At 40.7% G+C, this 25,678-nt stretch overlaps 1 protein-coding gene across 1 annotated transcript; it reads left to right on the top strand.

The window, feature by feature from the left end:
- Positions 1–13,353: 13,353 nt before the first annotated feature.
- Positions 13,354–25,110, top strand: LOC306782665 (retinoic acid receptor beta-like; the record flags this gene model as incomplete). Its single annotated transcript, XM_079276109.1, has 8 exons — positions 13,354–13,519; positions 17,692–17,846; positions 18,800–18,941; positions 20,878–21,044; positions 23,705–23,881; positions 24,029–24,233; positions 24,338–24,496; positions 24,944–25,110. The coding sequence occupies 8 exons, from the start codon at positions 13,354–13,356 to the stop codon at positions 25,108–25,110; spliced, it is 1,338 nt and encodes a 445-aa protein (XP_079132235.1).
- Between the last annotated feature and the right edge of the window lie 568 nt (positions 25,111–25,678).

Below are 25,678 nucleotides of genomic sequence, written 5' to 3'. Positions count from 1 at the left end.
GACACAAACACTTAAAGGAATCATGGTGTCCGTGTGTTTCTTTTAATGACAGCTGATTTATCTTTATGACAATTATCCACAAAGTGTGCAGCTTTTGTCACTGCAGTGTATCTTTCTGGGCTTCTGGAAGAACATTTCCAGAGCCTGATATTTATTTATTTATGCATGTATGTATGCAATTATGTATATATTTTAGTGCGGAGCAACGATTACAATTTTTAATGGCATTGTTATGCGCAAAGTTCAATAATGAATTACAAAGTAATGTATTGTGCACTTTTAATTTAAAAGTATGCTATATGAACAAAAGTGCAATAACATTTGGTTAACACTTTAAGCAAATCAGGTGCTTTTTAACAGCAGTATTCCCTTGACACAGAAGCAGTTGTTTTTCTTGTAAATCTCAACTTCAACATTAATGTAATCAAACCTAAGCTATTTGCCACTGCCAGAGCACGAACGTTTTATCTAAAACAAGTTATCCTCAGAGTCCAGAGCCACCATCATGCGTCTTGAGGCTCATACGTGCCTCAGACCGACATCTTCCACAACACTAACCGGCTGCAGTTTGTATCTATCCGCTTCGCTGTGGCATTTGTTAGCTTGTCTTGCATTAGTTTATCTATACTTCTCCCACACGCTGCATCAACGTAGTCTGCCGAAGCCGCCCTCCACTGCTTGTTTGGGTGATTTGCTGGCATCAACGGTGTGTATTGTATTTTTTTTTAAAAACTGCACGCGATAATGCGCGATAAAATAATCGTCGGCGTTAATTAATGAATGCGTTAACGCGATAATAACGCGTTAACTTGCCCAGCACTAATATATTTACTTACTGACCAAGATGAGTGTCTCCCCTCTGGTCGTGTGAGTTGAATGTTCGCTACAACAGAACTTAATGATATAACTAATATTACTGCAAGAGAAAATATTTAATTTACTTTTGTCAATGAAATGTTTGACTTTTTATTACCATCTCAGGCATTTTAAGACTCTTAGAGATCTGTAGATATCTTTTAATTACAGTTAAAAGTGAACAATACATTATATTTAATCAATAAAAGTGCAGCACGTGAAATAAAACACACTTAAGTGTTTTAAAACTGCTAATTGTTTGAACTGAAGTTGTAAATCAGATGTAAAATAAGAAGGAAAAGAGCTTCTAGTTTACGCACACACACACTCACACACACACACACACACACACACACACACACACACACACACACACACGGGGCCTTTGATATCACACAGCCTTAACTCAACAGGGAGCTTTAAAAAAGGCAAATGCAGCAGCAGCAGACACACGACACACGACACATCCATTTACATTTACTGGTTTGAATAAGAAATCACCTCCAACAATTTGTTTGCTCGTCTCCTTTCTTTTGCTGTCTGTAATCCACCGCCAATAATGTTTTGACACACAAATTGATTCAATTCAAATCTCCTGACCTTGTGTAGTCTCGGGGTTAACCGCAACAATCAGCATTGTGAGAAAAGCATGACTTTCCAAAAGTTAGTACATACCGTACGGTTCATTTTCAGATGTGGAGGGAAGTCAGATTTCACCTCTGAGGACTGTGAGAAGTCAAATACAATATGGCCGCCAGTCCCCTGGATCGAAATTTGGAGAATGTGCACACGTGAGAAGTTTGTCTTCAGCACTTTCTGCCAGAAATGGTTGATTTGAACCCAAACCATGATCTTTTCCTCACCTAAGTAGGTCGATTTGTTGCTGAAACCTGAGGATATTTTTGGCAGAAAACCCTGAACGCTGAACTTCCCGATTGTGTCAAAATGTCAACGATTACTTTTAGTTCTGCTCACGATCCAAACAGCGTTCTCTTGGATGCAAGTCCTGTGTTTGTTTGACCCCAAAATATGTTGAGAAATGCAACACTTATATATAAGGAGGCTGATGATTTTATTGTTGGATATTTATGATGCAACCAACCTCCAATGGATGACTTTTCCCAAAGTCATGTTTTGCATATGGAAATATTGTCAGACACCATATATTACGGTACTCAAGGGGGTTTTAGCCGATGTTTTCTTTGTCCGAATTGATGATGAACAACAAGGAGTTCAAATCTCAACCTTAGAATGTTCAACGGCTGGATTTTAAACTTGTAAGTATACTTTTATTTCTCCATTTCACTTTAACAACAAACAAGGACGGCAGGGAGATGATTGTTTAAGAGCTGGTAGAGGAGCAGGTCCCAACTACACATCTAACCGGTGGTGGAAATTTAACCCAGTTTTAACCTCCATCGCTGGACTTTGTCTGACCTGCAAATTACCAAAATCGTGATTACCGGGCATCACCAAATACAGAACAACATGCTCCCAGGAATACAGAGTACAACACCAATATAGCCTTGTGACTGGTACACTGGTGTTTTCAATTCATTTAAAATTAGAGCTCTCCCTTGTTTTCCCATTATTGTTGTTGCAGCTGCGCGGACTTGTCTGTATCTTTTCATTCATGAAGTTCAGCGACCAGAGCAGAGGTCTCAATCAGCCTGATAACTGGAAACACCTGTGTTGCTCATGCAGAGGTTTGAAAGTTCAGTTTTACAATAATTATTTGCCTACTTTCTTCTTGTTTGCAGTGAAAATCAGAAATGGATCGGTATGTGACTCTGATTCTCCTCTTCTTTGGTAAGGTCAAGTCATTTGAAGAATTTAACGACGGATGAAATGTCTGTTTTGGTTTTCAGTTCACACTCAAACCCAACACAACATTGTAAGCTTGTTGAGTCATGCAGGTAAAAACAGAGAGTAAATTCACTGATGACAAAGGTTTATGCGTAATATAATATCAAAAGAAGGATTCATTATGATCACCACTGGCAATTCAAATATATTATCAAATATAAATGAGCATAACAACTCTTGTTGACAGGAATATTGTTACGTACTCGCCTCATTTGGTGAGCAATTTGTATGGTGTTTTTAAAATAAGAAAAAAAAGCAAATTCTGAAATGAACTACATGATTAGACATGTTGTTGAACCAAGAAATCTATTAACAAATACATTTTCATAGAAATATGAGCATGGAAAAGTGCTTCATAGTGACCTAATTTAAACCAAATATAACTGAAATCTCTCAGGTCAACAAGACTAAAGACACGGCAGAGTTAAAGTCGTAAAAGTAGAAGTACCATCGTCTAAAAATACAAGTAAAGCCCTGAATTCAAAATGTTACTGAAGTTAATGTACAGAAGTATTATTAGCAAATTTTACTTTAAGAATTAAACCGACTCATAATGGCTCCTTTCAACGTGTTATCATTGAATATAACATTTGACAATTTAAGAAACGTAGTATAGTGCTTGGTCGATTAGTAGCTAAGCACTTCAATATATCACATGTATGTTTTTATTTGTAAAAAGTAACTGTAGTAAGAATAATAACGGCGTGAAAGAAATAAACAGTGATAGTTGTCAAGCCGTGACCAATCTGCATGAGTTGCTTGGATTTAATGCTATTATATGTTGATGGGAATTATTACATATATTGTAAATCACGAAATACTAAATCTGCCCTCTCTCTCACCAACCCTCAGGATTCAGCCTCAGCTCCTGCTCTCGCTTCCCCCAGCGTACGTACTACTATGTTAATTTACAGATGACCTGGGCTGAGGCTCAGCATTACTGCAGAGAGAAATACACCGACCTGGCGACCATCGAAAGCAGTGACGATATAAGCAGGCTACATTCTCCTTTCTCCGCTGAATGGACATGGATCGGGCTGAGTGACGACCCAAAATCCTGGAAGGACAGCATGGGCAATGACAGCAACTCCTGGAGATGGTCAGCGACTGGTGAAATCAGCAAAACCGGTTTCCAAAACTGGGAGACGGGGGAACCATCCAGTGAAAAAGCAGATGAAAACTGTGTCAATATGCTCCCTAATGGAAAATGGGCCGATCAGTTGTGTGAATCAGTTTCATTCAGTTTTATTTGTTACACTGGTAAGAAATGATTTGAGTTTATGGATTTTACACACTGAATGCTAAAGCTGTATTCACACCAGGTTTGTTGAGTTAATCTATATATATATATATATATATATATATATATATATCAGTAATGAATTGTTACACTGCCTTCACTTCTGTCTATTGCAGAGACGACCCAAACTGAGAAAACCTATGTGTTCGTCCCCGTGAAGAAAACGTGGTACAACGCCCGCGACTACTGCAGAGAACGCTACACAGACTTAGCTATGATTGAGAACGATAAAGAAAACAATGAGGTCATTTCTACAAAACCAGGCTCTGATACAGCTTGGATTGGTCTGTACCGAGTGCGGTGGGCTTGGTCCGACAAGTCCCAAAGCTCCTTCAAATTCTGGCGCCAAGGCAGCCCAAATAACTATGCTGGCTCACAGTATTGTATGTCCGAGAATGTTTTCCATGAATGGGATGACGATCGCTGTGAAGCGAAGGTTCCGTTTATCTGCCATCAAGGTGATTTTTGATCTATATTTATCAAAATTTACAGTATGAGACTCGCTGTTTAGTGACTGCACGTTTATTTTACTGTTCAGTTGCAAAACTGAGGACCACGATGAGGATGGAGTTTAAGACGGACGCTGACATCACAGATCCTGCTGCTAACACCCAGCTCCTGCAGAAGGTACAACTCTTTCTCTGCTTATTTTAGGAGGTCAAATGAAAGTGGATGAAGAAAAAGACAGAAAACTAAAGCGTGTACTTTTTTAATTGTTATTTCTCTTCAGATGACTGCGGCACTAAAAGATCAGGGATGGACTGACTTCAAGCTGGCATGGAAGATTCCGCCCAGAAAGCAGGAGAAATCCACAGAACTTTAATGCATTTTAAATGTATAACATGTTTTTATCTGCAAGCCTACTCAATGATATAATGATTTTGTTTTGCTGTTAATCAAATCATTTGACTTGTTGTCATCAGAGGAGCTACTGTCTGTTTTAAAAAGTCAGTCCAAAAATAATGAATGTAAACACTTATATCTTTTTTAATCTTTAATTTCCTCATTTTCTGTTGTCTTACTTTTTCAACAATTGCATTGACACCTTCACTTGTGTATGATACATGTACATGCTGCCTCGGGGCGACTGGTTGCCCGGATCGACCCGGTCACGGCTGTTTTCTGTCCTGGCCCCACAGCGGTGCAATGAGCTCCCCACTGACGTCGGGACAGCCCATCTTTCGGAGTAGGCTGGAAACTCAGAAGTACTACCCTGAGCCTTCCACTTAGTACTCATTGTATTCGTATTAGTTTGTCTCTGTACTTTGGCTCTGGATTCTGCTCTTAGATGCTTGTTTAAAAAAGGAGATGCGCTTATGACTTCTGGTGACTAGTAGTTCTCTTGAAAACCTATGTTGAATACACTTATTGTAAGTCGCTTTGGAGAAAAGCGTCTGCTGAATGACTGTAATGTAATACATGGTGAACAAAGGACGTGACGTTATTACTGTCATCACCAGCTTTGTTTAGAATCGCTTTCGTTGTCAGACATGTTTTAAGACGTGAATAAAGATGCTCTGCTGTGAATGATAATTTGTGTCTGATGTGGGTCTTTTTTCACGAAAAAAGTTCAAACTTAAAATGACCTCTCCTCCTTCTCCCTCATTGAAAAATCCAGAATCTATGAATATGTAAATATCTTCTCATTTCAAAGGTTTAGCTGCTGAAGACATGAGGGGGCGACTAGCTCACTGGGCTAAGAGGGTCGTCTGGTAACCGTAACATATGAAGATGTCCCCCGGGATTATGGGGGATTATAACAGGCATGTTTCACTGTTTTCTGTCGTTTTATTGACAAAACGATTAATCGGGATCAGCTGAGGAATCGATAAAGACACCTTTAGTAAGTATAGTAAGGTAAGAAACAGTGACAGCTGCTTAAAGTTTCATTTGCACGCGACCACTGCAGAGAACACTACACAGACTTAGCTATGATCGAGAACAAAGAAGAAAACACAAACGTCTACAACTCGAAACAAGCCCCCAATGTATGGATTGGTTTGTACCGAGTGCTGTGGACTCGGTCCGATAACATCAACGGCTTATTCAGAAACTGGAAAAATGGAGAGCCGAAGAAACTGAGGCTACAATTCGCACAGGCTCACCAAACTTGGACAATAGAAGATTGGAAAAACGTTGCCTGGTCTGATGAGTCTCGAGTTCAGCTGCGACATTCAGATGGTCGGGTCAGAATTAAACAACATGAAAGCGTGGATCCAACCGGCCTTGTATCAACGGTTCAGGCTGCTGGTGGTGGTGTAATGGTGCGGGGGATATTTTCTTGGCACACTTTGAGCCCCTTAGTACCAATTGAGCATCGTTTAAACGCCACGGCCTACCTGAGTATTGTTGCCGACCGTGTCCATCCCTTTAGGACCACAGTGTGCCCATCTTCTGACGGCTACTTCCAGCAGGGTAATGCACCGTGTCACGAAGCTCAAATCATCTCAATCTGGTTTCTTGAACATGACGATGAGTTCACTGTACTCTAACACACACCTCCACAGTCACCACATCTCGATCCAAATAGAGCACCTTCGGGATGTGGTGGAACGGGAGATTCGCATCATGGATGTGCAGCCGATAAATCTGCAGCAACTGCGTGATTATGTTTAGTGTCTATGATCAAGGTATGGCAGCGTTGTATGTTTAATTCATCTCATATAGTGTGTTTGACAAGTGTAAGACCTACAATGTATTGGGTTGCTTTTGTTTGTTTTCTCTTGCCTCTGAAGGAAATGTACTGTCTCGAATTGAACAAAATAATGAATTCTTTAATTTAACACTTTTTCTTGACCTCCTTTAAAAGTGTTTAACGCAGACGCAGGGTTTCTGTAGACCGCCGTTTATGAAAAAACAAAACATTTACATTTTCAAAGGTTCAATGGTTATATGAAACCAAGGTGACTTTTGTCATGTTGCTTATTTGTATATTTAAATAAGAGCATAACCAAATGCAGCACAGCACAGGATACTTCTCTGACAGGTGAGCAGACATTAGATGACAAAGTGATTCCAAGTTTGGTTGATTTGCTGCCAAGAGTTAAAACACTGGATTTTGTGTATGTCTAATTTTGTGTGTTTCTAATCCAGCTGCTGACACACAGATCCTACAGCAGGTAAAGTTCCAGCCCATATCCTCATTCTCTCATGAGGAAAAAGCAACAACAGAGGAACGATTCTGGGCCAACGTCAGACCTGAGATCAGATCTCAGGATTCGGTCCTCAGGCTTCAGAACCCGGCTATGAGACCCGAGTATCAGAACTTTGGTATCAGATTTCAGGATCAGTTCCCAGGATCGGGCATCAGAATCAGTTCTAATCAGAATTCACGGCATCGGACCTTAGAATCAGTTAACCTTTGGCATCAGACCTCAAGAATCAGACTTCAGTAACATGTTAACAGCTGTTAAATCCCATAACTCCCTCAAGGAAAACTGTGTTGCATGAGCAGAAAATAACACACAAAATGAAAGATGTTGAGTGTGCAGTGTGTCAGACGCTACATTAATTATTTAATTATTTAATGCTTCATGACGGTACATTACCAAAACGCCTGAATCGTTTTTGACGACATTACAGCTCGTTCTCATTTCCAGGGTGTCAGATTCCGAACACTTTGTCACGCCCCCTTTAGCGTCTGAAGCCGACGCACAAGGTACCCTTTATCTTACTGTATTAATCATGTCCACTGTAAACTTAGTTTATCTGTTTATTTCTGGTTTGTTGTTGTGTTCTAAATCGAGAAGTGATGTAAAACAAAATGACATGCTTTAGCTGTAATTCGTTGCTTTCTGTTATTGCCTCCTTAATAAAGTAACAGTTGGTCAGGGATCTTATCAGGTGGCTTATTAAGGTGACCTTTGTCAGTTTCCTCATTTGCATACAGTCAAATATGAGCCTGTTAAAATGCAGCACAATGCTGGATGCTCCTCAGAAAGGTCCCCTTAAGATGGGACTGATTCCAACTTTGGGAAATTTGGGAAAGAACTATTTTTTTTATAGCTGCAACTATTTGACCAGGTTTAAACCACGTGTCCTGTATGCACGTCGTTTCTTTCAGGGGGGAGTTCTGATTTAATGTCTTCAATTAATTATCAAATCTCCACAATGTTTAATTTCCTCCATGAAAAACACTGTAATTAGACATCGTAATCCACATTGCATTGGCCAATGAAACAATAGGTAAATAAAAATAGCTTTTGAAAAGGCTTTTTGAAATAGTTTGCTTCCACGTAACATCCAAAAATGTGTTTCTTTATGAGCAAACTAAGTATTCATCAAGCATCTACAGTTTGGGTCTACAGAAAGCATATATTAATAAACATAAAATATCCAATGTTAATCTCTGACTGTGAGGTGAAATCTACAAATTTAGGTTCAATGTTATAAAAACCAGATGTATCAGTTTGACTCGTGTCATTTCTACTGTTGAAAAGTTGAGGCAGTCCTTAATGCAAAACTCCACTTAATCCCGGACAGGTCAGATGACGGGTTGGCTGCAGGTCAGAGAATATAACTGCCCACATGTCCCAAATATCTTATTACCCGCTGATTTTCCACACACAAAAAAAACATGGCAACTATTCATCAATCAGCAAGTATGGTTTTGATTTTACGTTGTTTAAGAAGCTAAAACTTCAAAGAGGAGTTTGACTTACAGAGAGCCCTTTTAAACCTGTTCATTGTCCGTCATCACTGCTGTTTGTGTGACAGTGAGAATAAAGAGATATATTGCTCTAATAAACAACCCCTCAATGGTGCCAGGCTCCAAGTGAAGGTTTACAACTGGTTGTAAAGAATCAAAAGGAAAGCTGAGGATCTGTTGGGAAGTCGGTCATTCAGTCTACTTACCATTTGGTGCGACGCCATATTTGGACAAAATGCTGGAGAAATGCACAAAATGAGGAGCAGATGAAAAGGATTTTACAGCTTTAACGAAACCAAGATGTGGTTTGTTTTTGTGTGGTTTTGTATATTTGGGGTAGATTTCCTCTATGACTTTGACCAAATCAGGACAAAACCCAAATAATAATAAGTAAATTGGTCTTAATGGTTTAGGGTCAGAGTTATATATATAGTGAATTATATTATATTAATATTGAGTATATTTATATTAAAAACCAAAAATTGTAATTATGACAATTCACCAAAGCGTTTGTTGGCTAATGCATGTTTTATTTTAACGTAAGCCTTCCCAGAGCTTTTCTAGATGTAAACAAGCCCGAAGAGAGCCAGGCTTTGTAGCAAACACAGTTCTGACACGTGGAGTCAATGCTGAAGTACCTTAAACCTGCATTCTCTCTATCGACCACCAGGGGGCGACTCCTCTGGTTGTATAGAAGTCTATAGAAAATGACTCTCCTTCTCTCTTGATTTATTACCTCAGTAAACATTATAAACATGAGTTTATGGTCTCAATCTCTAGTTTCAAGTCTTCTTCAATACAGCATGATGTTCATTTCGAGTCAAACAGACCATAAAGCAGGGTATGATTTAGGGCGGGGCTACCTTATGATTGACAGGTTGCTACCGCTATCAGAGCCATGCATGGCGTCTGTACGTCACTCCTCCAGTCCAAATATGGTCACTTTAGTTCATTGGTTGCGAAAAGCCAAGACGGCAACGGTCAAAATGTTGAACTCAAGGCTTCAAAACGGCAGTCCACAAATCGATGGGTGACGTCACGACTACATCCATTTGTTGTATACCGTCTATGGTAGCATTGTTTCCCCCCCATAGACTTACATTTGGAAACAGATGTCTGTAAATCAGCGGATACTTTTTTTTTAAATCAGCTGGCCAGTGCGAACACATGAAAGGCCCTCATTTAAATCACGAGGTCCTAACATTTGTAAAATGCACGAGCACATAGCTGAATCCAGAGAGGTTTTCCTTCCTCCGTTCATGAAGATAAGCCCGATAACGTGGGCTGGGAGGCGGGGTTAAAGGAAACACTTGTGCACTTGTTCTTTGGGCCCAGGGTTGCGTGAGAGCGCCGGAAGATCCGAGTACTTCCATCGGAAATTCGTACTTGGAAGTCTAACTTTTTCTTGCTTCACGCGGAGCAACCCTCGTAGGAATGACGGTTCTCTCAGTTCTCTCGATACATCCATGGAGGTATCCAGGACTGTCAGGGTACAGCCAGACTGAATACAACAATACCTCACACATCAGCCACAGATCTGTGCCTCAATCCAAATGGAGTTTAGTAGTTGTTGGTAAACATTATACCTGTTAAATATTCGGAAAGGTAGCGTTGTCTTTGCAGGTACATTAGCATGCTTACACATTACTTCAAAGCACCCTAAGTACAACCTCACAGAGCCGTCGTTTAATCAGAACAAATCCGTACGTCACATGCCACAAAATACGATTGATGAATGGCTGAATAGATGCACTCCTACCACAGAACGACAACAATTGACTGAGTGAACATTGGAAAGAGTGATCAAGACGGAGAGCAAGAAGAAAGAGAAAACAAATTAGAGCGACGCTAAACGGGACAGAGGGACGTGGACGGGGACGAGGAGCCGGGGGAGGACGGATGAAGGAGGAGAAAAGGAGGACAGGGGAAGACTGAGACTGGGAGGGAGGTCCAGCAGCAGCAGCAGGCTGCAGGAATGTTTCACATGCCTGTCCTCTGGATGACCTGGCCTCCCTGGAGTGTGGGAGATACTGGGAGTAATTAGCCTCCTTTAACATTGGATCTGTGCTGCCTCCATGCCTCAATGGGGTTAGCAGTGGCATTGAAGGAGATCAAGTGTATTTATATATTCAAACAACATAGTTTAGCATTCTTCTTTGGCATCGTCCGCCTGCGATCCCTTTTTAATTGATATATTTCAGACGATGTATTTAAATACTTTTTCTATGTATTGCTTTTTTTTGGGGGTGCTTGGAAGTTGTTTTCAGTCATTTCCAGTTGATGAATGCTGTTAAATTGGTCCATTATTCCAAAGTGGAACAGATTTCCTTCCCCCTACCCACCAACCCATCTTGCAGCTGACCTACTTTATCTCCCAGTAGATTTAATTATGGATCCTCCTGGCTGCAAATATTTCCCACTTAAAGTCATGGATCAAGAATTGAAGTGGACGTAAATGAAGAGAAACAGAGCCTAAAAAGTATTGATTTTGTGAAAGGCCACATGGTTTCAATCTTGAAATGCCAATACGGGAACATCAGTGTTAACCTGCTTCGGTTTGATGCCCTTTATTTAAAACAGGAAAGTGTCCCTCTATGGTGAACCATGCATCCAAAGCTAAAAGCCTGAGTGTTCTCCAGCATAATGGCACTAATCTCACTGCACTTGAGGGGAGCAGGAAGAGTATTTCACTTATATTTCCGAATAATTTGAACAGCATCTTATAAGAACATTGCAACCACTGGGTCCTAATGAGGATTAAGATTCTGCTTGTTTATGACTGAACCAGATGTTTACATATAATGTATCTCTATTGCTGCACATTCTATCTGGGTGTATTTTATCTCTGATGTGCTGCACATTTTGTAACTGTCTCTATAGACACTAGGACTACAATCCCCTTGATGTTTCGCCACAAAACTACAACATATTTACACAAGTGTTCTACGTTAAAGTTAAGTGAGTGAATTCCTTGAATCTTTTGTGTTCTTGCCTTGAAAAAGTTATCTGAACAAAAGCTTGCTTACTGAACAGATTCTTGCACATATTTGAGTGTAGGCAGATGCTTTTTTTCATTTAAAAAAAATCCACTTTGCCTTATATCTTATATCTTTAAATAATGAATTATCTCCAAGCTTAAAACAAGGCACATAGTTTTCTTTCGCTCCATAAAAGAAAAGATGTTTAGGTTATGGTACATTGTTCTCAGTGGACAGTGACAACATATCAATAGGCATGTTCTGGCCTAATTAAAGCATGTTCAGTTCACAAAATGAGTAAATGTGAAATAATACTCAACTGAGCATTACATCGAACAAGGGTGAACATTCTATTGCACATAAATTATGTAGTTTGATAGAATTCCTGTATCCCATCTCCTGAATATACATTTCTCAGAACATAAACACACTTGAGTTTGATTGTAGAATGATTTTATTAACAGTAAAGATCTTTATGGTTTATGACTTTCTCACCCTGTTGAGGTGCATGAAGCCTAATATTTTATCTTGATCTGAAAGCAGAATAAATCATTATTGATACATTTGCATGTACAGGCTGTTAATAATCTAATACTGGCCTTCTTCACTGTATATGTATGGTTGTTTCAAGTACTTAGGCTCCTTTAAACTGAAGAAATACTTGACATTTTAAAAATACATCTAAATAGCCTTTAATATTTGTAAGTGTGTAAGTGTATAAATGTAATGGAGTAAAAAGTATTGTCTTTTTATAAAGCACCTTGGCATAAAATGGAAATACTTGAGTAAAAGACAAGTACCTCTAAACTGTACCGAAGTGCGGTACTTTTAATAATATACTTAGTTAGCTATAACACGGTCGACACTCGAATTGCATTATGGGGATTGTAGGCGCCAAATTTCGAACAGATTACTCGTTTCTGCTGCTTTCAATTCTATACTTTTCAAAGTTAAACTTTTGACGGTGGTAGGCTACTTTTACAGTATTAATACTTTTACTTGAGTAAATCACTTCGGTAGGTGTTTCCAACCGGCCGACTTCCACGATCAAATTGCATTGTGGGGATTGTAGGCGCCAGATTTTGAGCAGAAGAAAGACCATAAAATAAATATAATACCTCTTGTTTTTTAATGCTTCAGATTGTATACTTTTCACAGTTAAACGTGCATCGTGTTCGCCTACTTTTACAGAATAAATCATTTTTACTCAAAGTAAAATGACTTAAATACGGTTCTTGTTTCCAACCGCTGCCGGTGACGTCACACCACGGCTGGGTCATGTGAAGGCCAGCGGAGGCGGTTCACCGGGAGTTCACTCGCATACATTAGGTAACGCCATCGCTCGCTCTGACATAACTAGTATGAAGCAGGGCCGAGTTGAGACATTCGTCAATAACGAGGAGATAAGAGGAAGAAAGTCCCGGGACTAACTTTGTTATGCAAAACAGCCTCAGAACAAACCTGGACGCGTTTAACCGCCAGTGGCTCTTCTGCACAGCGACATGCGACCACTCTCTGACCGTCTGTGGGGAAACACAGGTCTGCACACGCCCCTCTGAATGCAACACACGCATGTTTTACTCTTAAAACACCGTTTGCATCAAACTCAAAACGGAGGAGAGTGGGGGACAAAAAAAACCCGCCTTTGCTGTGAAGGATTTGCACATGCGGACAAGGTCTCAGTCGCGGAGACCGAAACCTCGAAGATGTTTGACGATCTGGAATTTCAAGCTTTCGGTCCCGGAGAAGTCCTGGACCTGTACGCGTCCACGTCCAGCCCTGCGTGCATGCTGCAGGACCAGGACCAGGACCTGGCAGCCTTCTTCCCCGAGCTGGTCGAGGCGGACTGGCAGCAGCACCGGTGCTCGCAGTGTAGGTGGAAAACTCCATTTTTTAAAACAATTTCAATCAGTGATGTTTTGGTGGCCTCCATAAGGGAAATATATGATTTAAAAACAGAAATCAATCATGTTAAATCAAGTTTGTTTTTATTGTATGGCCAAAAAAATCTGAAACCATAAATTTGCCTTAAATGTATTTTCAATGTTGTGCTTGACACCCTCCTCTATACACTTTAATTTATTAGCTAAACAAAATCACATCAGGTGAGTTCAGTCAACAAGAATTCATGCATCTACTAATTAATACATTTCAAGTAATATACCTGTAGTTTGTTCATAAGGTTAGGTGTTGTTCTAAAATAAGGTGTAACCTTATTCATCAAGAGGGAAATTGTTGTGCAGCAGCAGCAGCAGCACAATGTCAGAAATACAATAATAACAATAAGGTGCAAATCCCAAATATACACCATGCCGAAAAAACAGGTTGACAGTGTGGATCATGAAATACAAACAGCTTAATGGTAAGGATCCCTATTGATGGGTTGCACATAGACATGTGTGCTTAATAACAATTACCCCATTTGGAATAACATTTCAATACATTAGGCTGCACTGATCGGTAGATATAAATATATATATAAACATACAGATAGAAATATGGGATTCATCCACTGCATTGTTCAACTCCTCTGATTCAATCAATCAGTCAATCAAAGTTAATTTGTATGAGACTTGTCATATAAGGTCGTTCAATTCAAAGTGCTTTACAGAAGACTGACAACGCTGATAATAAGATGTGAACAGCAAAACAATCTGAGCCGAACGCAGGTAACGCATACAAATGCTGAAAATGAATTAATAAATAAAATAAAATAGGTTTAAATATATTGTTGAGCATGAAGCCATTTGAATAAATAATGATTTTAAAACAAAAACATTTAAAAAACATAATTCTAAACAATATCCAGGCTGAAGGAGGTATATTTTAAGTTTACTTTTACAGATATCAACAGCTGGAGCTGACAAACAGGCTGCTGCAAGATCATGAAATGCTTCAAAAAATGAACAAAAAAATATTAGAATAAATACAAAAACTGACTTGAAGCCATATTTGAGTTTTTTCCTCTAATTATGTCTGAAGGACTTTTCCTTCTACTGTAACAATTCACTTTAACCCCTCATTTAACGTTCATGAGCAGAATATAAATGTGTATTTGATGGTTTCATGTAAGCAGATTTAAGTGTTTTTTCATTTATTTGTCAACAACCATAACTCACGTGGGCACCCACAACACACAATGAATGAAACACAGTTTTAATAACATAAAGTAGACTTCATAAGAGACGTTATAACTGTTGACAAATACTGTACAGTAGTAACAACTTTAAAGTGCCCTCATGGCTCATGTGTATAACTACACTTTAGTGTGTTACAACACTTTTATTGATTGTTTATTAACTGCTTATGAAAGTCAAGTAGGGGAAAAAGTAAATCTCGTGATCAATGTACCGCGATGCTTTTCGTGGTGAGTTCAGGAGCTTTTGTTTTTCACATAATCATCAGTAAACAGGGAGCTGTGCACAGAGCGGCTCATGGCAGTGTGGTGGTCTGTGTTTGGGACGGGGCCGGTCAGTTTGGGGTCACCGCGGGTTCACCGGACGGTCACCGGCTCAGAGGAGAGCCAGACTGTTGTCAGTGGTGGAGGAAGTACCCATATATTATACTTAAGTAGAAGTACAAGTACAACCCATGTAAAAACAAGAAGTACAAGTAAAAGTCCTGCATTAAGATGCACAAAGAGGTACAATTATTTCACATAAATATTAAAGTTAGTCCTTTAAAGTAACACACAGTGTAGCAGAATTGTTTTCCCTCATTCAATAGATCAAACAATCTAATAATGTCATATATAATATAATAATATTATTATTATCAGCCACAGGGGCCATTTTTATCAGAAGAAGTATTTTGTGAGTTTCTTACTTACAGACTGTCGCTGCTTTCACATCTCAAAACACAAGAAGACTCACTGTCTTTACTTTAACCAGTAAAAGGAGACAAAAGATGTACAACTAAATAACCCAAAGCTGCAGGCAACTGTTTTGACAACTAATATTTTCGGTAATTTTTCAGGCTGGTTCCAGCTTCTCAAATGTGAAGATTTAAAGTTTTTCTTTGTCGAATATGACGGTAAATTAAATGTTTTGTTGGTTGTTATGGTTTCTTCAGAATCATTTCTGGACTCTGTGAAATTATTATGAGCGTGTTTCACGACTTTTGACATTTTAGAAAATGAGTTAATTCGTTGTGAGGGCTGCGACAGAAAATGCTTCTTTTGAATTTTGATGTATGGATGAATTTAGCAACAAGCAAAATGAGGTTAATTACAAAAAGAGCTTCTTTCTTCACATGAAATTTACCAAAAATACCAAGCGCATACGCAACTTCTTTCACATGCAAGTTGACTTTTTAAACTTTTATTCGGCAGGCTCCAAAATAGGTTTGATCGCGTACGTCATATAACACCACCTACATTGGGACGGGGCCCCCTCTTTCTCCCTTCCCCCGACCAAATGACTGCCACCGCCCCACCGCACACACTTTCTGTTTCTTCTCCCTCCCTCTCATCAGTCAGCTGGGCTCGTGGCATGCTCCGCCATTGTTTTGTGTTCGGGCTGATGGGGGTGTCCTCGATTGACCCGCTGATTCCAGGTTCAATCAGAGGCCACGGGTTCGAGGGGATGTAGATGAGCAATTTTTCTCTCTCTTTTTTTTTTGTCCCCCTTTTTTCAAAAAACGACTTTCTTCGTTTTCTGTCAGCGGTGGAGGTGATCAGGGAGCCAGCGGGGGAGGCTGAGCGAGCCCCCACAGGCCGCCGCAATTCTCCTCTCAAAAGCGTCTGTTGAAGTTGAAGAGGGTGGACTGTTGTGAAAGGATACGTACAACTGGAGAGATTGAGATAAACGCTTTGCCACAATAGGCGCAAATGTGTGCATGCTATGGCGAAGTAAATTCTACGTTGAATACATTTCCAAAGAGCCGGTTTGTGATCGATGAGTCCAGCTTTCTGGACAGAGCGCCGACTCTCTTCTTCAACACAGTTGGGGTTTCACTCTATAGTTTTGGTTTCTTAGTCCATGAAGGACAAGTGCAGATATTGAACTCCACAATTTCAATAAATGTGAATAAGTGTTGTCGTCTCAGAGTCTGATAAAGGCCAGGCGATAAGCTGGAAGACAATGAATGCTGAGGTGCCTTAAAGCTGCATTCTCTCGACTGGCCACCAGGGGGCAACTCCTCTGGTTGTATAGAAGTCTATGAGAAAATGACTCTACTTCTCTCTTGATTTATTCCCTCAGTAAACATTGTAAACATGAGTTTATGTCTCAATCTCTAGTTTCAAGTCTTCTTCAATACAGCATGATGTTCATTTAGTACATTATGGTCCATTTAGAGTCAAACAGACCATAAAGCAGGGGATGCTTTAGGGCGGGGCTACCTTGTGATTGACAGGTTTCTAGCACGCCGTTGTTCGGTCTGGGAGTTGTCCGTGTTTTCTTCTTACATCTTAAGTCTTTGAGCATTTGTGTCCCCTATAAATGTGTTATTGAGCGGTCGGTTGTATCTCCACCCTCTTCTGTCACTTTTGGTCCAAAAAAACAAGATGGTGACGGGCTGGGCATCGCGGTGACTCCGTCCACTTCTTATTGATGAGAGCTGATAAGATCAGTGTAGAGTCACATGAATGTCCTGCCCAGTGACAACAGAACTGTGAAATAATTCTCTTACTTGTAATTATTTTGGCATAAAATGTTCCTATTGTCCCATAATGTTGCACGTTCTGTACGGACGGTACATTTTGAACGTGATTTTGAATATTTCCCCGCTTCAAATGAAAGTACACATTTTGAATAAATAGTGAATGCCCTATAATGATCGATTGTTCATAAAATAGAATTTAAAAAATAGAGAAAGATGCCTGTTAATATCTCCCACAGCCCAAGAAGTCATATTCAAATTGCTTGTTCAAAACCCAAAGATATTCTGTTTACTATCCTACTATCATGAAATCAAGTGCTCCATCAGATTTCTTTGACAATAAAACCCAAACGGTTCAAACTTATAAGTGACAGTATGTTACATTCTCCCTGTTGTGCTTGTTAACGAGTGGTTTTTTTTGGTGTCAAATTGTGTGTTTGCAGCCGTTGAAAGCCAGAGCTCCAGCTCCAGCTCAGACGACCTGTTCGCCAGCCCCGCCTCCCCGCCGCCGCCTCCTCGCACGTACAAGCCCTGTTTCGTGTGTCAAGACAAGTCCTCGGGCTACCACTACGGCGTCAGCGCCTGCGAGGGCTGCAAGGTAACCTGCCAGGCCTGTGGCAAAAAAATGTAAAAATAAAAGACCCTTGCTCCAGGAAAGCAAGGGATGAAACAGCTGCTCCAAAGTTCACTATGTATAATACGTTTTATTACGTTCGACCCTTCTAGGACCGTGTTTTGCAAATTAGCTTCTGCTTTCAACACTACTTGCATCTGATAGCTGTTTTCAGTTTGTCTATATATATTGTATCTCTCCTCAACAAACGCACCATAAATACATGTTGATCGCTGTATTTGCTCAGAGATAACACCAACATCACTACAGTGCCTGAACTTTGTCCCGGTTTATTAGTGACTTCCATCTCGACAACGTAAACACGCTGCCGTCAACAATCTGACTCGTGTAATTCCAGATGTGTATCTGTGTTGTTTGTAGATGTTTCCACCACGGTTCGAGTTGTAGTCGGTGACGTTATTGCAGAATCACAGAGTTTTTGCTGAAAATCAAGCTATTTAAAAGCACGTTGCCTGATTCTAAAGTACAGCACACATACACATAACAGTAGCTTTATTCATATCATTGGAACCTGCTATTATTCCCAATTCAACTGACAATAAAAGTTTATTTTCATCTGTAATTTTTGTAAACATTGAAATAAAAAAGGCCTGTATTATATTCTACTGCCAACATTTACTTGGTGGATTGGCACAAAACCTTTTTACAGACATGATCTAATGTTTCCTAATGACTGACCATGAATGGAGTAAATATCTGAATGCATACTATGTGTGTACAGGATGATTAGTTAGTTATTGATTACTGTATTTGGAGAAACATACCACTAATATCACCATAAACTATCCAATTTATAAAAGTAAATACACCTGTTTACGGTGTCAAAGCGATTCCAGACGACATAAAAAGGTTATTTCATACTCGTGGTAAGTTGAATGAATAATATCTTCTCTTTACTCTCCCCGTTGCCTCTGCAGGGCTTCTTCCGCCGCAGCGTGCAGAAAAACATGGCGTACACCTGCCACCGAGACCGAAACTGCATCATCAACAAGATCACAAGGAACCGCTGTCAGTACTGTCGGCTCCAGAGGTGCTTCGCAGCGGGAATGTCCAAGGAGTGTAAGTGTCCGATCCACGCCGACTCAGCGGGGGGGGGGGGGGCTCGTGAGACACTGAGAGGAAATGACGAGGCCTTCAGGGACAGACTAGATCGGAGATAGCGGACAGTGGATTGCAGATGTCATTGATCAGATAGAGGAAGATATAAGAGGTGACGGAAGGGTCGGTCTCAACTAATTATCAACTTAAGTTTATCATTAACAATGAGCTATCCTGACCCGAACTAAACCCTCGAGTTCAGTGTTTTGGCCGTCGCCATCTTGTTTTTTTGCAACCAGTGAACGGAAGTGACCATATTTAGAATGCGGAGAAGTGACGTCGAGACGCTGTATTCTGCTCTGGTAGCTACCTGTCAATCACTGTGTAGCCCCGCCCTAAAGCATCCCCTGCTTTATGGTCTGTTTGACTCTAAATGGATAATAATCGACTAAATGAACATCATGCTGTATTGAAGAAGACTTGAAACTAGAGATTGAGACCATAAACTCATGTTTACAATGTTTACTGAGAGAATAAATCAAGAGAGAAGTAGAGTCATTTTCTCAGAGACTTCTATACAATCTGACCTGTTTTTTTGCAACTGGAGGAGTCGCCCCCTGGTGGACACAAGATAGAATGCAAGTTTAAGGCCCTTCAGCATTGGCTTCACACTTCAGAGGCAGCTAACGTGAGGTGCCATTGATTTACATCATGATGAGTTCAGGTTCAAATATAGTTTTGGCGAGAAAATTTAATAAATACAGTGAAAGGATATGTTTTCACAGCAGTATAAAATATAGACAGGGAATTATGACCCATTTAACTTCCCAACAAAAAAACAGTACATGTTACAGTACATTGGATTTACGGTTTAACTTTTATTGTTTACCGTGGTATCGATAATAGTGTATTTTCACTGGTATTTGTACTCAACTTCTGACATCGTGACATCCGTAAAAAGAACCTCGGAAAACGTTCAGACAAAACTGGTGTTAAGAAGTTATGATTTCACTGAAACAACCTGTTTATGATATGCATTCTCAAATGAGTCATTGAGAAGTCCTCAGTGAACTCGACCTCGATAACGGAGCGTGTGTTATGAGCAGCGATGGGGCGGTAGTGAAGGATCCACCCACCCACATGGTCTCATTGTTGCCGGTCCACACGCAAGCGTTACGTAAAAACATCACGTGCAGCAGACAGGTGGATGCCATGTAACTGCTGGATGATGAGGAGGAGGAGGAGGAGTGGGTGGTGGTGAGAGTGGCAGAGATGGGGCGGTTGCATAATTCTGAGCATGTGTGTGTGTGTAGCAGCCTGAGCCAAGTCATCGGGACGCCCTGCAACGTGTTGACACCGTTAGCGAAGTGGTTATGGAAGGCCAACCTGGTTGGGTTGGGTTAGCCTGCTTCTCGTGCTCCCTCGAGTAGCAGTTAATCCTCACAGCTTACTGCCAGCTGAGTACATTGGAGGCTGTGTTTTTCTACCGGAGAAAGAGTTTCACTGACAGCTGTTCGCCTTAATTTCATTTAAAGTCATTTTAGAGGCTTTACAAACCAGCAAAAAAGTAAAACGTGTGTGTGTGTGTGTGTGTGTGTGTGTGTATATATATATATATATATATGGTTGTTTTTTTTCAAAAGTGCACCCTATCGCCTTTGTATAGGATTCTTGTACAGATCACTGTTTTCTATCACGTTCAACAACATCTTTGTGTTTTCTGAATTGTGTGGACTACAGACGAGTATCTTGTATTTTCACGATCAAACACTGGAGTGTCATGGAAAGGCTTGTGAAGTCCATTCACAATGTCAATGTGTGCAAGTTAAATTCCAGAAGGGATTAACGTTAAAAAGTCAAACGGTTCAGAGTTTTAAATCAAGCACCGTGGGACTGTTTGAATCCATTTTAGTTATTCATTTAAACATCTTACAACGTTCGTCCTTCTCTTCTTCAGCAGTGAGAAACGACAGAAACAGCAGGAAGGGGAAGAAGGAGGCGGTGAAGATGACCATCATGGAGACGTACGAGCTGACGACGGAGCTCGGCCTGATAGTGGAGAAGATCTGCAGGGCTCACAGAGAGACCTTCCCCTCTCTCTGCCAGCTGGGAAAATACACCACAGTGAGTCACGACGTCACAAAGATGTTCCTCTGCAGAGAGAAAGTAATCTGCAAAACTCTCATCTCAAGACAGTGGTTCATCTGATTTAGAAGTATTTTATGGTTAATAGGATTGCATGAATTTAACAGATGTTTATGTTGTGGCTGCCAACAGAAGATAAAACACAACAGGAAATATACGTGGAAGTGGCTGAATTGTCCCAAAATCACACGTCCATTAAAAAAAGAGGATGCAAGTAAAAACAAACCAGCGCATAAAATAGTGAGTTTTTTGATCAATAGTTGTTTTTGGACTTCAATGTCATAATTCTGTTCAGAGTCTGTTTTTTAAAATCTTCTATTATTCGGCCATATTGCAAGAAATCAGAGCATCTTTGCCGAACTTTTCAGCTCGTTAGTGAGCAAACAATGTCGCGTGGCGTTAAAGAATACAGAGCAGCCGAAAGTTAACGGCTCCCCCTTCACTAACTAGGTCCAGACAGCACACAAATATACTTATTTATTTTAATTTGGGTAAGCAAGCATCTCCATATTGATTAAACTGTATTTGATTTTGGTTTAGACTTGAATTTAATAAACGGAGATTAGTTTAAATTGTGCAACAGAGATCAGCTTAGTTTCAGATCTGGATTTACTCATTCTCAACCTAGCTTTGATAAACTCTGATTAGAGCTCTTCTTCGATCAAATCAATGATATTTGGTGCAACCATGAATGATAGAAACCAGTGCAATGAAGCGCAGCGTTTACACACAGCATGCTTCTTTGGCGCCACCAACAGGAAATGTGACCACACTGTAACTTTTCCACACAGTATTTGCAGTATTGTAGTAATGAGCTCCAGTGTGGAGAGTTGAGTGTGCGTTCATGATCGTGAGAACGATGGATCGATGACTGTGAATATTCATATCGGCCTCGGTGCAAACTGTCAATGTATATTCTATATTTTTCCGAAAAGGCCTTCAAGCAAGTAATAGATTTATAAAGAGGACTTTTGTGACTGAAAATAGGTTCTATGTTACTCATGAGTCTCCCCTTTACAGTTGTTTGCATGCAGTATAAAAGTGTTATTTTCACCTCATCTAAAAATGGTTTATTTTAATATTTCTGCATGCTCGGGTCCCTACACAGGAGATGTGAGGCTTTACTCGGTATATTGACAATGAAAGGTGTTTCTGAGCAGTTTCCAGAACAGAAGTGCTCGCCCTCCAATTTCTCGCAGAAATCTCCAAATTTCAAAAGGTGTTGATACCACATCACAGCATGACTGATTCTATGGAGTTCCTCAAGGTCTTGCTCTCTTGATGTGGTCTTTTGGAGGGATTTCTGATCATATTTATCGAGTCAAAAATGTTTAAATTTAGCACCAAACCTGTGTAATAAACGGTAAAAAACAAAAGCAGGCCTCTGTGGGAAAAAGCATTGCTGTTGACAGGCAGATGTATTGAGGGGAAACAAAATCGACACCAATAGCAGCTGCACCAGATTTACCGGTCGGGACCACGGTTAGTAATTGCCAGTGAAACTGTATACTCGCGCAGATTTGAAAGAAATTGGGCAGGGCTTCTGCGTCTCAACAAACACGGAGAGAACACGAAGCACATTCAACCTGTGACACGCGTGCGTCACAAACGGGAATAACTTGTGCCTTCGTGACAAAAGCCAGAAACTCCCTCAGTCAATCCAAATGGTCGTGGCGTGTCTGGGTGTGCCCTTTGCACACATTCTTAACCGCTTCGCTTGTTACAGCACATGTTTGTGGTTTGATGAGTCAGCAGAAGTGAGCGATTCCTGGATGTCCTGAACAGAGTGAAATCAAGAAGAAGAGAAAATGTTCCAAATAACTTTTGTTCCTGGTTTGAGATTTATCTTGATGTGCCTAAATGAAAGACCTCTAAAGGTATATTTCAAGTTTTACTAGAGAGATCATATTTATGCTTTTTGTTTATTTGTATTGTTAAAGATCCTCAAGTGCAATGACTTCAAAAGTCACAGCAGAAACATTTGTGCATTTTTATCCACTGAGCTTAAAAATATGTGAATTAAAAGACATTTTTTTGCTGTTTTTATAGTGATTGGACTTGACCCCTGACCCTATTTCTCACTTGATTTAAACATTGTCAACATGAGTTTATGGTCTCAATCTCTAGTTTCAAGTCTTCTTCAATACATTAATAAATAAATTATGGTCCATTTAGAGTCAAATAGACCAAACAGCGGTGTCTGCTGCTCCCAGAGTCATATACGCCGTCTCTACGTCACTCCTCCACCGTCCAAACATGGTCACTGCTTGCAAAAACAACCAAGACGGCGATGGCCAAAATGCTTAGGAGTTGCTAAGGAGACTAAATATTGGACTGACATTCATCAGATCTCTTTAAACACGGCGCTAAATGAATGCTAATGCCCATTTACCATATCGACTTCATACGCCGTCTTTGTTTTGGCCCCCAAATGGCCAAAATGAAAACAATGAACGCTGCTTTTGAAAGTTCGATTATTATTTTGTGGTTATTGACTCAAGTGAAGATAGATTTAAAATGTCTGCACACAATGAAAATGTATACCTCTCATCACATCATGTCTTTTTTTAAAGTGGCGTTCTGAATCCTGAGACACGAACGCTAAATATCTCAAACGTCTTCTTTTCTCCTCCTTCCAGAACTCCAGCTCAGACCACAGGATCCAGCTGGACCTCGGGCTGTGGGACAAGTTCAGCGAGCTCGCCACCAAGTGCATCATCAAGGTGGTGGAGTTCGCCAAGCGAGTGCCCGGTTTCACTGGCCTGACCATCGCTGACCAGATCACTCTGCTCAAAACCGCCTGCCTGGACATCCTGGTACGTCTGTGTGTTTCCTAAAATAACTGATTCAACAGACTTTGTGACGATGACGCAAGTTTGATTTTAACTGATTCAAATATTTGTCAGAGCCGTCCTGCGTCACGATCTGATACCTCTTCCTCGCTCTGTTCTTCTTCCGTCCAGATCTTGAGGATTTGCACTCGCTACACTCCCGACAAGGACACCATGACGTTCTCCGACGGGCTGACCCTGACCCGCACTCAGATCCACAACGCCGGCTTCGGACCGCTGACGGATCAGGTCTTCACGTTTGCCGGCCAGCTGCTGCCGCTGCAGATGGACGACACAGAGAGCGGCCTGCTCAGCGCCATCTGTCTGGTCTCTGGAGGTACTGAAGCTCGGAACAATATACAACCCTTATTTTTACAGTTTGGGCGGGAGGGGGGGCTTTTCCTTCAAGAACTAAATATTCTCTGGTGTCTGTTTGAACAGACCGACAGGACCTGGAGGAGCCGTCTAAGGTGGAGGTGCTGCAGGAGCCGCTGCTGGAGGCGCTGAAGATTTACTCCCGCAAACGGCGGCCCAGCATGCCCCTCATGTTCCCCAAAGCCCTCATGAAAATCACTGACCTGCGCAGCATCAGCGCCAAAGGTCAGAAAGCAAAGCCCTGCTAGTGGATCATTCCCCAGGAAGGCTTTTGGATTATTGCAGAAAATAAACTCTGAAGCAAACACTCGTTTGCGATACTTGTACGTTTTGTTCAGCGAGATAATCTTCACACATGGACACCAGTTTTATGATTTTTTTAAGGGTTTTTTGCAATCAAGAGAAGTAAAAAGCTAACGTTAGCCTATAAATAAACTACACTGTGGTCGCATGCACACAAAGAGGCTGTGAAGGCGGACTAGTTAGGGGGATGCTATTTAAAAGTGTCATTTAGTCTTTTTTAAGACACGTAAAAGCTTCAAAATTCACAAGAAGAGTAATATGGATGAGACATTGTAGGATTTTATCACGGATCACAATTAAAAACACTGGCAAACAACATCTTTGCAATAACAACAACTGGCACTAATGTGTGCTTCCGTTGCTCCACAGGAGCGGAGAGGGTGGTGACGCTGAAGATGGAGATCCCGGGCTCCATGCCCCCTCTGATCGAGGAGATGCTGGAGGATCTGCAGAACCTGGAGAAGCACTCCGAGGAGAGCAAAGTGGAGGCAAACAGCAGCCAGCACACACACACATCATCTCCTCGCAGCACATGAACTCCTCTGACGTCTCACTCTGAAGCCGCTCAAAGAACATTGTCTCCCGTCATCCCTCCCCAGAGAAAAACGCTAACGGTATAAACTGAAGACGCAGTCCAGAGGGCTAGTGGCTTACCTCAGTATCACAGTTTGAAGAAGAGATTCAGTTGTTACGCTGATGAACAAAAAGCTAACTTCTGCCTCAAAGTGGGAAAACAAGAGAACGATGCAGTAAAGTTATAAAATGTATCACAGTTTCCTTTTTTTAACCCCTTCCTGGCAGACACCTCATAACCACCGGGAATCACACAGGTTTCTACTGCATTTATACTTGCATGGATTACTTTTACCTCATTTAATAACGTCTTTAGCTTTAGAGTAGCAGAGTTATTAAACATATGGACTTAAAACGTCTACACGCTATGTATTGTTTTCCGTATGTGTAAAAAGAAAGCTCTGGACTAACTGTTGGAACATATTTGAGGAGGGGGAAAAAAAGCAGATTTGTCTGAACAAAAGGGAAATGTAGAAGCGCACACTCGTAAAGGTGAATGTCCATAACCGGCATTGACAAAGTTCACAAATG

This window comes from Melanostigma gelatinosum (assembly GCF_949748355.1).
Source record: "Melanostigma gelatinosum genome assembly, chromosome: 9".
Classification (NCBI taxonomy): Eukaryota; Metazoa; Chordata; class Actinopteri; order Perciformes; family Zoarcidae; genus Melanostigma; species Melanostigma gelatinosum.
The sequence above is the reverse complement of the archived record's forward strand: the minus strand, read 5'-3'. Positions and strand labels throughout refer to the sequence as shown.